Source organism: Theobroma umbraticum, unplaced genomic scaffold (assembly GCF_002168275.2).
Source record: "Theobroma umbraticum cultivar Fairchild unplaced genomic scaffold, ASM216827v3 scaffold_86.0, whole genome shotgun sequence".
NCBI lineage: Eukaryota > Viridiplantae > Streptophyta > Magnoliopsida > Malvales > Malvaceae > Theobroma > Theobroma umbraticum.
This window is the reverse complement of record NW_018397263.1, coordinates 4,456,023-4,467,666: the sequence shown is the minus strand read 5'-3', so window position 1 is coordinate 4,467,666 and position 11,644 is coordinate 4,456,023. Positions and strand designations below refer to the sequence as shown.

Below are 11,644 nucleotides of genomic sequence, written 5' to 3'. Positions count from 1 at the left end.
GCATAGATATAAAACAAAATCTTTTACAAACTTTCTTTTTAATAATCCCAATGGAATAGTATTTCTTAAATCTATAAATTCTTCAAGTGTTATAAAAGAGGTATGCAAGCTGTTTGAGTTACTTGACTCACATGTGGAGGAAATTGAAAAAAAGAATGTTGTTTAATTGGTGACTATGCATCGGCTTACTAATTGTTTTGGGGAAAGCATGTAATTTAATTAATATGTATGTGATGGAATTTAAAGTTTTCTTTTTCTTAAGTAAGATCAATCTTTCATTTGTTTAGCATAGACTAACTTGACTAGGAGTAAAAAAAATGTATACTTGAAAATCATAAGGTTCCTAATCTAAGGTATCGAAATTCACTAAGCACAAATCAAGGGTTGTCATAAATGGCAAGTTATTCGATTGTTTAGCCTCTAATGATAATTCACACAAATGACAAGTGGGAAAATCTCCAAGGGAGAAAAGGGGAGCTTATGTCGATACCAAGTGCTAGTTAGGGGATGTTCTTGGGTTTCTACCTCTAGAATGTCAAAAGCCTCTTTCACTTGTTGCATATCAAATGGGTGGTATAAATGTCTTTTATTTATAGACAATTGCATTAAGCATAACCATGGTAGGATTTGCAAAACTCTTATGCTATTTCTAAAATAACCTTAATCTAATTGAATCTTTTCAATTAGATTCTTGAAGTTTCAACTTCTTTTCAATTGTATCCAACTTAATTCCTGATTTTAATTTTTCACACTATCATTCATATTATGTGCAACCCAATAGGTTCTTAAAACGCTGGAAATAAATATGAATTATAACCTTATCCCAATTAAGATTAGATATAACAAATTTCTTTGCATTCATCATCGATTTCAAATTGATATATCACACTTATGGATATAAATTGACATCTAGTGATGTGTCATGACCACCCAAATTCCTTTATAGCACAATCTTGTCATGTAATTCAATCCCTTCATCAACCAATTCCTAACAAAACAAGAGCGTGGTTAATGTCTACTATATATATATATATGTATGTTAATCATGTTAGCTCTTGAAGTTAGTTATTAACTCTTCAATGAAATTCGAAAGACTCTATTTCTGAATCTTCATTTGGTTTTGATTAAGAACTTTATTGAAGTAATACATGTCTAGAAGTAATGTGATATTTTCTTTAGTATCACTTAGGATGATAAATCCTACGTTGATCATTCATCTATTTCCATATGCTTAATGCTATATCGAATATTAATCCCACTGTGCATCTTTATTTAGGACCACTTAAGATAGTATCAAAATATAACATTCCACATATAAGACAACTTGATGATCTCAAGTCCAAAGATTACTTACAGAATTGTCATATGAAAATTTGTTTCCATAGACACTTGTGTGAGATATCAATTAAAATTTTCATGGTGGTAATGTTTAGTTAACTTGTTCATGCAAAAAGCATCGATAAATTTGTTCAAGTATCCCTATACTTTAATCTATAAGATCAATTGCTTACTTCATAAGTGAGAAATATAATCATGTGCTGGTTTCTGAGCTTTGTCAATGTTTGATCTTGATAAAGTGTTGACTAGAAATATTTCAAAAATAATGCTTTAATGCAATAAAGATCTCATAATTATAACATTTTACAATTCCTTTTGCAAAGCATGTTTGTTTCATAGACTTATTTTAATAAAAAATAAAATAATTATATACAAACAAAAAGATAAATAATGCTTTTATTTTATAAACATAATGCTTAAAATAACAAAATGTTTATCTATACCCAATCTATTGGTTATTAGGTATATACTAACTCTATCATCTATAGTCAATTATTAAAAAAGAAGAGAAAGAATTTATTTTGATCCTTTTGTGCAGCTCACTACATTGACTTAGTGTTAAATGATATAGGTGATTTGCCCATTTTCAAGGAAACAATACAAATGGCTAACTAAGTGTGCGTTTTCATTTAGAGGCATATTTTTCTTCTTAACATGTTTAGGAACTATTACAAGAAGAAAGAATTAAAAAGAGATGGCGTTATGTAGAATATACCTAGGGTTTAAACAAAGAATTAATTGCTGAATAGCTAATTTGTTTGATTGCTTGATAAAAATAAAAGATTATATAGGAGGTTATTTATAATAGTTAACTAAACTTAGATCTATTTAGTGTTTAAGTAAAGTAAATAGCAAATATAAAAAAATTTTACCCTACACTTCCTTAGAGTATAAGTAAAGTAAAAAAAAAAAAAAGGAAAAAATTACATAAAGAAATATTCTCCCCAAGATATTTTATCATTGATTTAAAGATAATTATATATTTGGTAACAAGTTACTAGGTTTGCTACATCTTTTCTTACTTTGAAAACTTTTGAGGATAATAAGCTTTCATGTTGAGGTAAGTTTGCCTCATAAGTATGGGCCAAGAAGCATTTTTCTCAAAAAAGAAGTTAAGAAAGTACAAGTTGTTTTGTTAAGTGATGTTAAATTTTTGGAAATCAACTAAATATGTTTTGAAATGTGCAAGTCTCTTGTTAAAGTCATAAGACTTAATGATAATGCTGCCAAATCTGCCATGAGTATATATTTGAAGTAATGGATAGAGCTAAATAATAAATTGCTCAAAAGTTTAATAACCAAAAGACAAGATATAATCACATTTGGAAAATCATTACAATTTTTAGAATTACCCTTATTTATTAAAATGAAAGTTTAATATATTTGTATTTTTTAATGTTAATATTTATATTTATTATTTCCTAAATATATTTTAAATGTGATATATTTTATTTTCATTTCTTATTATAATCTTATATATATTTTCATTTTTAATATAATTTATTATTTTGTTTATTTTATTTTAATTTTTTTCTTTAAAGACAATATAAATTTTATTGGCAATAACCTCCACCATCCAACGGAGAATAGCTACTGAGAGTAACAAAAAGACATCACTCAAAATCAATATAAAAGAAATAAATTATAATATTATAAAATATCTTTAATTAAGTAATAAAATTAAAGGGTAAAAATATTTTTAATAACATTACAGAATGTAATATAATTTAATTACATTGGATTTGGATTGCAATCACATTACATCTATTGGGTGTAATATGATTGCATTACAATCTTATATTGTAGTAGTTCATTACAAAACAAACATTACAATGTAATTAAATTGGGCACATTGTAAGAATGTGCTTCCACTCCCTTTAGACCAAAAACTACCTAAGAGTTTTAACTCACACTTTTAGTGCTACTAGATGTGAAATAAATTGGAGCACCTTTGATCATGTGCATTCCTTAAACCTACATATAAAATTGAAAAAAAATTTAAATTATCCATGTTTAATCTAAACCGTTATACCCGAGCATTTGATTCATTGGTTGGTGTATGATCTCTCTATCTAAATAGTAGGATTCGTATCCTTCTTCCCTTAATTATGAAAAGAAATCTAAAACATAATAAGGAAACAATATTAAAGTTATATATATATATATATATATTAATTTGGAATACTTTACCATGCTTTCTCTTTTTTCTTAGTTCCTAGCTCTTCATCCTCAAAGCAGTTTGGATATTATACCATGAATTTTCTTAAGGTAAACAAGGATCTTTTTGTTTTAGTTATCACTCACCATAAGATTTTATATCAGAAAGAAAAAATACATCATATGTTTCACCATTTTCTATTCTCTTGGATTGTCTTAATTTAAGTTGAATATTTTACTTGACAAAGAAATAACATTTAATCTTTTTATTAATATATACTCTTTATGAATATGTTGAAACATTTAAATTAAAAGTAACCAACTTTTTACCATTTATGCCACGTAATCCTCAACTTTATAAATAAATATACCATTTATAATTTTTTTTATTTTACATGCATACATGTTTGTTATAATTAATTTTAAATTTTTTTACATTATCTTTTAATAGAATATGATACTTTACACTAAATAATGGAAAATAAAAATTCAATATATGATAGAGATCTCGATTTAACAAATATGAATACTAGTACAATAAAGACTTAAAATTGCATACCATTACTAGTAGTGTAATTCATTTACATCTAAAAAAGAAAAACAAATCTATTATCATTTTCTCTAGAGAATATCTTTTATTGAGTAACATAATAGCAAGCACCTTGATATTATTGTAATTAACTTTTATGGAGTCACGCACGAGAATGGCATTAACTAGTGTTTGGTGAAAGAGAGTTGAAGTTAAAAATAAAAAAAAATATGAATAAAAAGGGAGATAAGAGAGTAGAATTTTAGTCTGATGTGTTGTTTGGTTACCATCATACCAATCCAATCCAAAGAGATGAGATTTCCTATCTCCTCTTCCTGACATCCAGGTAACCTAATCCGCAGAGTGGTTCATACCAACTCTTTAATTTCTTTTGTACATATATATGGATAATGGGTGATTTAAAATATTGTAAATACTAATGAACAAAAGTACTTGTCAACATTATAGTTGTGATTAATTCCAAAATTTGGGTGTCAAATGAAAGTAGATGGGCCTCTCCCCTTTTCTTATGCTAAGGTGAGAGTAATGGGATACCAAATTGGTCTAATCAAATTTCGAGTAAGTCCAAAGATTTGCAGAAAAAACGTTTCTAACAATCAACAAAGTACACCCCTCGTTCCTCAGCCACTCAATTATATCCTTGCTTGGTTTCCTTGCCAAACCCGAGTCCATCCAATACAATGTCTGAATTTGACCAGAACCCAACCCCGAAAACACCCGAGCCCAAGGTTAGACCAGCTGGTGGCACCGAGTATAGCTGGTGCAGAGCTGTACCAGGCGGCACTGGCATCACGGTCTTGTCCCTCCTCCTCTCTAATCCCCCAGATATCCCACTTCTCGAAGCAGCCTTTTGCAGGCTCAAAGTATCCCATCCCATCCTTCGTTCCAGGCTCCACTTTGACACTTGCAGAATACTTTTTCTTTCATAACTCATCGTAACGCTCATGTCAAGATCCAATCCTTTGATCTCCCATCAACTTCCCACATTCTCCAAAGCCTCTCAGGCGATCCCAACATCGATTCACACCAGTTTTTGCTCGAGCATGAACTGAATCGAAACTCATGGAACCTCCCTGATGGTGACCAAGCTGACCGTGATGTATTTTTTGTTAGCCTTTACACTCTGAGCGAGACGAGGTGGGTGCTGGTTCTCCGGCTGCACACTTCAGCTTGTGACCGGGCTGCGGCGGTGGCTCTGTTGAAGGAACTGTTGGAGTTGGTGGGGGTTGGAAGATCTAAAGTGGAGGACATAGCGAGGGGAAACGAAGAGAAAGAAGTGGAGTTGAGTTTAGGAATTGAAGATTTGATTCCTAGTGGGAAAGCTAACAAGCCTTTATGGGCACGTGGGGTTGACATGCTTGGCTACTCGTTAAACTCTTTCAGGCTGGCGAATCTCAACTTTGTGGATGCCAATTCGGCTAGACGTTCTCAGGTCGTTAGGCTGCAGATGAACCCAGATGAGACTGACGGGGTTGTTGCTGTAAGAGACAAATTGCTTTCTTGTCCTTTTTACTTTTGTTTCAGTTAATTATTTTTTTTTTTATGATTATACAGTGCAACTTTTCATCACTAGCACTGACGTCTATAAACTGTCACGTATCTGGTCTTAATTAAAAGGGTGTCAAGTTTCATGACAGAAATGCCATCCTTTGAGTCTAAACACATAAAAAGAGGGCGTTCATTAGACCAAGATGGGAATTAAGAAATTAGGATTTGAAGCAACTTTCATTTTCAACTTCTTTGTGGCCAGAGGGATAGTTGCAGCTTTCTATGATTTCAGTAATAAATTATGTTCGAGTGGGATAGTGGTAGGCCCATTCACTCAGGTAAAAAAAATGAACCCACTAATGTGAGCAGAAAGCTCCAAAAAAGAGCCGGGCCATCCTTCAGGATCACGAGATGCTTTTCCACTTTCCGTCTTGGCTCTAATTCCCCATCCGTAGCTACAGAGAGCAGTGGGGCTAAGGGCTACACACTGAGCATTTTCTGGGTGTAGAAAGCAACAAGTCCCAAAGCAGTTAACGCGTCGAATGCTGGCCCATTATCATTTCACAATCACTGCATCGCTGTGGTAATATTAATATATCTATGATGGGTCATGGTTCTTGCCTAGTATTAAATCTTCGGACCAAGGTGTCGGGTATCTTGTATTCAACGGCATGTTCATGTTCTAATGTTCGCATCAAGTTTTATTTGGCTCTGATATTTGATCAGATTGGCAGCGCATTAACTTTATTTCCTGCTTGCCATAATTCAATAACAAATCAATGCTATTACTATCATCGTTGATTTTTGGCAATACCCTTTTTGATTATTCTTTAGTTTGATTAAACTGTTTTAAGTTGCATGATTTGCAATTTACAGGGTTGCAAATCAAGAGGTATTAAACTCTGTGGAGCTCTAGCGGCTGCTGGTTTGATTGCAGCTCGGTCCACTAAAGCCTTTTCTGAGCAGCAAAGGGAAAAATATGCTGTGGTAACCCTCACCGACTGCCGGTCCATTCTTGACCCAGTTCTCAGTAGCAATCATCTTGGTAAGTCACCAAGATTTGCGTAGTCTTAGGTTAAGGCAAAAGTTGCATATAATTCATTATATTTGATTCAGGATTTTACCATTCTGCTATCTTAAATACATACGACGTGACTGCCCACGAACAAGTGTGGGAGTTAGCCAGGAGATGCTACATGTCCTTTTCCAATGCCAAGAACAACAACAAGCATTTCACGGATATGAATGACCTAAACTTCCTCATGTGCAAAGCCATTGACAACCCTGGATTGACTGCATCATCATCCATGAGAACTGCCTTCATTTCGGTTTTCGAAGACCCTGTGACTGATGAATCTAACGAACAGCACCAGAAAATTGGCCTGGTGGATTACGTTGGGTGCTCTTCGGTTCATGGTGTCGGTCCAACCCTTGCCATATTTGATACCATACGAGATGGATGTTTGGATTGTGCATGTGTGTATCCAGCGCCACTCCATTCAAGAGAACAGATGCAACAACTGATTGATTCTATGAAAAGAATTCTTGCAGATGCTAGTATCAATGTGGAGAATAATAGCTAGATTTTTCATTGTTAACATTGTGCTTATGAACAATTTCTTTAGCAGTTTGCCATCATAAATGAGAAATGAATGAGCTACCAAACTGTGAAATTATCTTCATTACCAATTTCCATTTGAGTCTTAAAGTCTATATTTAGTTTCAAGAAATTATCTTCATTGCTTGTTACGTGTTTGTACAACCACTGTCTATCAACCATTCAGCTTTTTTATCTTCCGCATCTCAACACTTAGTCATGACTAAGACTTCATCTGCAACCTCTTTTTCCTTGCAACTACTGCCTTCTTTGCTCCTCGAGTACCTTTGGCGTTGCACACTTTTTCAATGTGAACTATAAGATTACAAAACTTGCATCTTACATGTAGTTTATACCAACAAAAATGATCACCGTCTCCCATTTTTTTACAATTATTATAATGAGGAAACTTACCTCTAATTTTCTTTTGTTTGCCATCATTCATTCTCTTCTCTTTATCTTTCCTTTTACCTTCATATCTTCTACTGCTATTAGTCAGATTTTTGCTTCTATTCTTAACCAACAAAGCCCTTTCCACATTATCTTCTTGCCTTATAGCCCTTTTTTGCTCTTAAGCTTGCAAAGCATTCACTAACTCTGTAACAGCGAGTTGGGTGGGGTCTTTTGAGTCCTCCAAAGATGAGATTTTTGCTTTAAATTTCTTAAGAAGACTTATAAGAACCTTGTTGAGTATTCTTCATTCGGTTAAATTCTCTTCAGGTAGTCTTAATTGATTGACAAGTTTCATAATCTTGCCTGAATATTCCTTGATCATTTCATCCTCCTCCATCCTCAAAATCATGAACTCTTTATGCAGATTGAGAGCTTGCATTTGTTTGGTCTTTTTACTTTCATAGAACTCATCCTTGACTCGATCGCATGCTTCTTTTAGGCTATCACAAGTAATAATTCTTGTGAAAATGGCATTTGATATAATAGATTGGATGCAAGGGAGTGCTTTATATCTCTTTGCTACCTCTTCACTATGTTATTTAGGTTGAGCAATAGTGGGATTAGTATGCCTCATCACTGGAGGATCACTTCCCACTTCCTCCATCTCCCATAAATCAAAAACCTTAAAATAGGCTTTCATCTTCACAGCCCATATAGCATAATTTTCTCTTGAAAAAACAAGAGTTATTGTGGCATTAAACTTAGATAAAGCCATTATTAACGAAATGTTTTTTGTTTTTTGGGTACAAGAAGAATGAAAAACTATGATATTTTGATGATAATCACTCCACTATTTCTTGTTAGAGAATCTTCATCAGAAGCTGCCACATTAGTAATATCTCAACAAGCTATGGAAGCTTCAATGTCCTCACCACTAGACTCGATTTCTCCATAAATCTCGCCTCAAGCCTTGGTCGCCACCTTTCTCTCACCATACTCAAACGTTTCAATTGCAATAGCTCCAAAAAACTCAACTCCCATTGTATCTCCATAGATTTCCTTTAATTGGTTATAATAATAGTTATATTATTCAAAAGTTTGTTTTATCTCTTCCTTGTATTTAGGTATCTCTGTTTTATGCTTAACTAGAAGGTGTACAGCTTTGTATATATACTAACTTTGTAAATCTAATGAATTTATGCAATCAATTAATATTTAGACTATTTATTTTTGTTATGGTATCAGAGCATCTTCCTTTAATGAGTTAGGTCCTTATTCTTTCCTATCTTTGTATTTTTTTTTTCAAAATGGCCTTTATCTTGGCTACAAGCAATTCGTCAACAATTGCTTTTGTTCATTGAAATCCTACTTAAAATTTAATAACAATTAACATTGCTATTCTATCTACAAGATCAACTAATTCTTCATGCAATTCTTGCATCTTTAAGTGAAGCTGTCATATCATTAGTTTCTTTTGTAATATCTAGTCAGGAAGCTTGGACTTGTCTCTCTTGTTTCTATGCTATCTACCACTTGTATGATTCATCTCAAGGATAAACTCACTATGATTAATCATGGTTCTCTCTTTGTTATTGACTTTTTTGTCTCTATCAAACAAATTACAGATGAACTCACTTCTTTTGATGGTCCTCCAAGTGATGCTGATCTTCTTGTCTATGCAACTCGTAGTCTCGGCCCTACTTACAAGGAATTTACTATTACCATACACACTCAAGATTCTGTTGTTCAGTTCAAAGAATTGTTTGACAAGATTATAGACTATGAAACTTTCCTCTTTCACAAGGACAAAAAAAATTATGATCCCATCTTATCAATTACCAATTCAGCCAAAACTTCTCCATGTTCTTACCGCACTCCATACCTTAATTTCCCTTTCCCAACGCTTGCCTACTTCCTAATCTTACTATTGCTAACAAATAGTCCAACCTAACCCCTTCACTTCACCACAGGTTGTCTGTCAATTCTCAAGCAAGCATGGACATGATGCCAAGGGATGTTTCAAGCTTTTTCTCAATTTCACTCTCAACGTCCATTTGCCAATCATGTCACCACATCCTCGTCTGCTCAAAATCCATGGATAGTTGGTTCTGGTGCATCTCACTATGTTACCTCTTAGATGTCAAATTTGTCTCTTCATTAACCTTATGAAGGTCCTAATGACATTGAAATTGATGAGCATTCAAGTTTAAAAATAACTCATATTGGATTTGTTTCTTTTCCTCCTTTTTTCAATCTTTCTAATGTTTTATGTGTGCCATCCATTAAACAAAATTTAATTTCTATTTCTAAATTCTGTTGTTCTAATCAAACCTTTGTTGAATTTTTTCCATCTTATTTTGTTATTAAGGATTTATGTATAAGGACTCTTTTACTCCATGGAAAGAACAACCATTATCTTTATGAATGACTGACTACGAAAGGTGCAAATAATAGCCCAACCATGGCTTTCTTTACTGGTGTAACTATTTCTACATTCTCGCTAATTTGGCATGGGGATCTTGGTCTTTCGTTTCAAAAAATAATAAAATATCTGGTTCAATATGGTTTAGTGTTGTTTTCCTCTTTTATTCATCCTAATTTTATGTGTTAATCTTGTTTATGTAATAAAAGCCAACATCTACCATTTGTCAAATTTATTTTAGTAAGCCATTGACCTTTTAATTTAATTTATACTGATGTTTGGGAACCTTCTCTTATCCAATTTATTAGTGATTTTTATTATTACGTAATTTTTGTTGATCATTTCACTAAATGTGTCTGGCTCTATCCTTTGCGTCTTAAATCTAATGTATTCACTCTATTTCATCAATATAAAAGCTATGATTGAGAAATTTTTTAAACGTCCTATAATCTCTATCTCTTTGGATGGTGGTGGAGAATATATTTCTTTAAAAGATTTCCTAATCACAATGGGTATTCAACATCTTAAAACACCACCTCAGACACCTTAACACAATGGCAATGTTGAAAGATGTCATAAACACATTGTTGACACTGGCCTAATGTTCTTTCATTAAGCAAAACTCCTTCATAAATATTGGTCCTATGCTTTTCAAACTGTGGTTTATTTAATTAATCGACGTCCCACACATATAATAAATTTTGCTTCTCCTTATGAAAATTTATTTAGCTAGAAACCAAATTATAATAAACTAAAAGTTTTTGGATGTCTATGCTTTCCTTGGTTAAAACCATATAATTCCAATAAACTTGAACCCAAATTTTCTCCATGTATTTTTCTTGATTACTCTCTTAATCAAAGTGCATACTTTTGTTTGGCTATTACAACAAATAAAATTTACACCTTTTGTCATGTTTGGTTTATTGAAATTGAGTTTCCTTTTTCAAAATCCTCTTTCGCTAATCTTTCTACTTCTCTTCATGCTTGGAATTTTCCTGTAACTTCTTTTCTCTACAAAGTACATCTCTACCCACTGTTGTGCAACAAGCACTAGTAGAGATTTCCATGGCAACTCCTTTGCATAGTCTACTATAGGCTATCATCACATTATCGTCGCCTTTTTCTATAGAGTCAAGTACTTTCACTCATACCCCCTTTCTTCTAAATAATACTTTTTTCTCACTTGCCGTCTTTAGTTCTCTGATTGCAAATCTTCTTCATGTCGATTATCACCAAAACTTCTAACCTTTCTTATGCTAACAAACTGAACTAAATTAATTCAACACACTCTTTCTCATTCCATGACTACTCGTTCCAAAAATAACATCTTCTTGCTGACTCTATCAAACTAACCTATGTTACCCAAGCCCTTAAAAATGTTGAATGGCAACAAGTCATCTCTAATGAGCTTACAACACTTGTTCAAAATGGAACATGGGAACTCATCCCCTCTTTCCCTTTTTCAAAATGTAATTGGCCGAAAATGGATTTTTTTGGATTAAATGACACCCTGATGGCTTCATTACCAAGTACAAAGCTTATCTAGTCGCCAAGGGATTTCACCAACATTGTGGTATTGATTTTCATGACACGTCTAGCCCAATTGTCAAACCAATGACTATTCGACCCATATTTACTTTCACTTTATCCAATGATTGGCCTTTATAGCAATTAGATGTCAATAATGCTTTTGTTCATG

The 11,644-nt window shown here is 32.9% G+C and overlaps 1 protein-coding gene across 1 annotated transcript; it reads left to right on the top strand.

The window, feature by feature from the left end:
* Positions 1–4,552: 4,552 nt before the first annotated feature.
* Positions 4,553–7,266, top strand: LOC110420237 (uncharacterized). Its single transcript, XM_021433478.2, is given in 4 exon segments — positions 4,553–4,948; positions 4,951–5,525; positions 6,410–6,578; positions 6,650–7,266. Coding segments are annotated over 4 exon segments (1,434 nt in total). The 5' UTR covers positions 4,553–4,725; the 3' UTR covers positions 7,117–7,266.
* Positions 7,267–11,644: the final 4,378 nt, after the last annotated feature.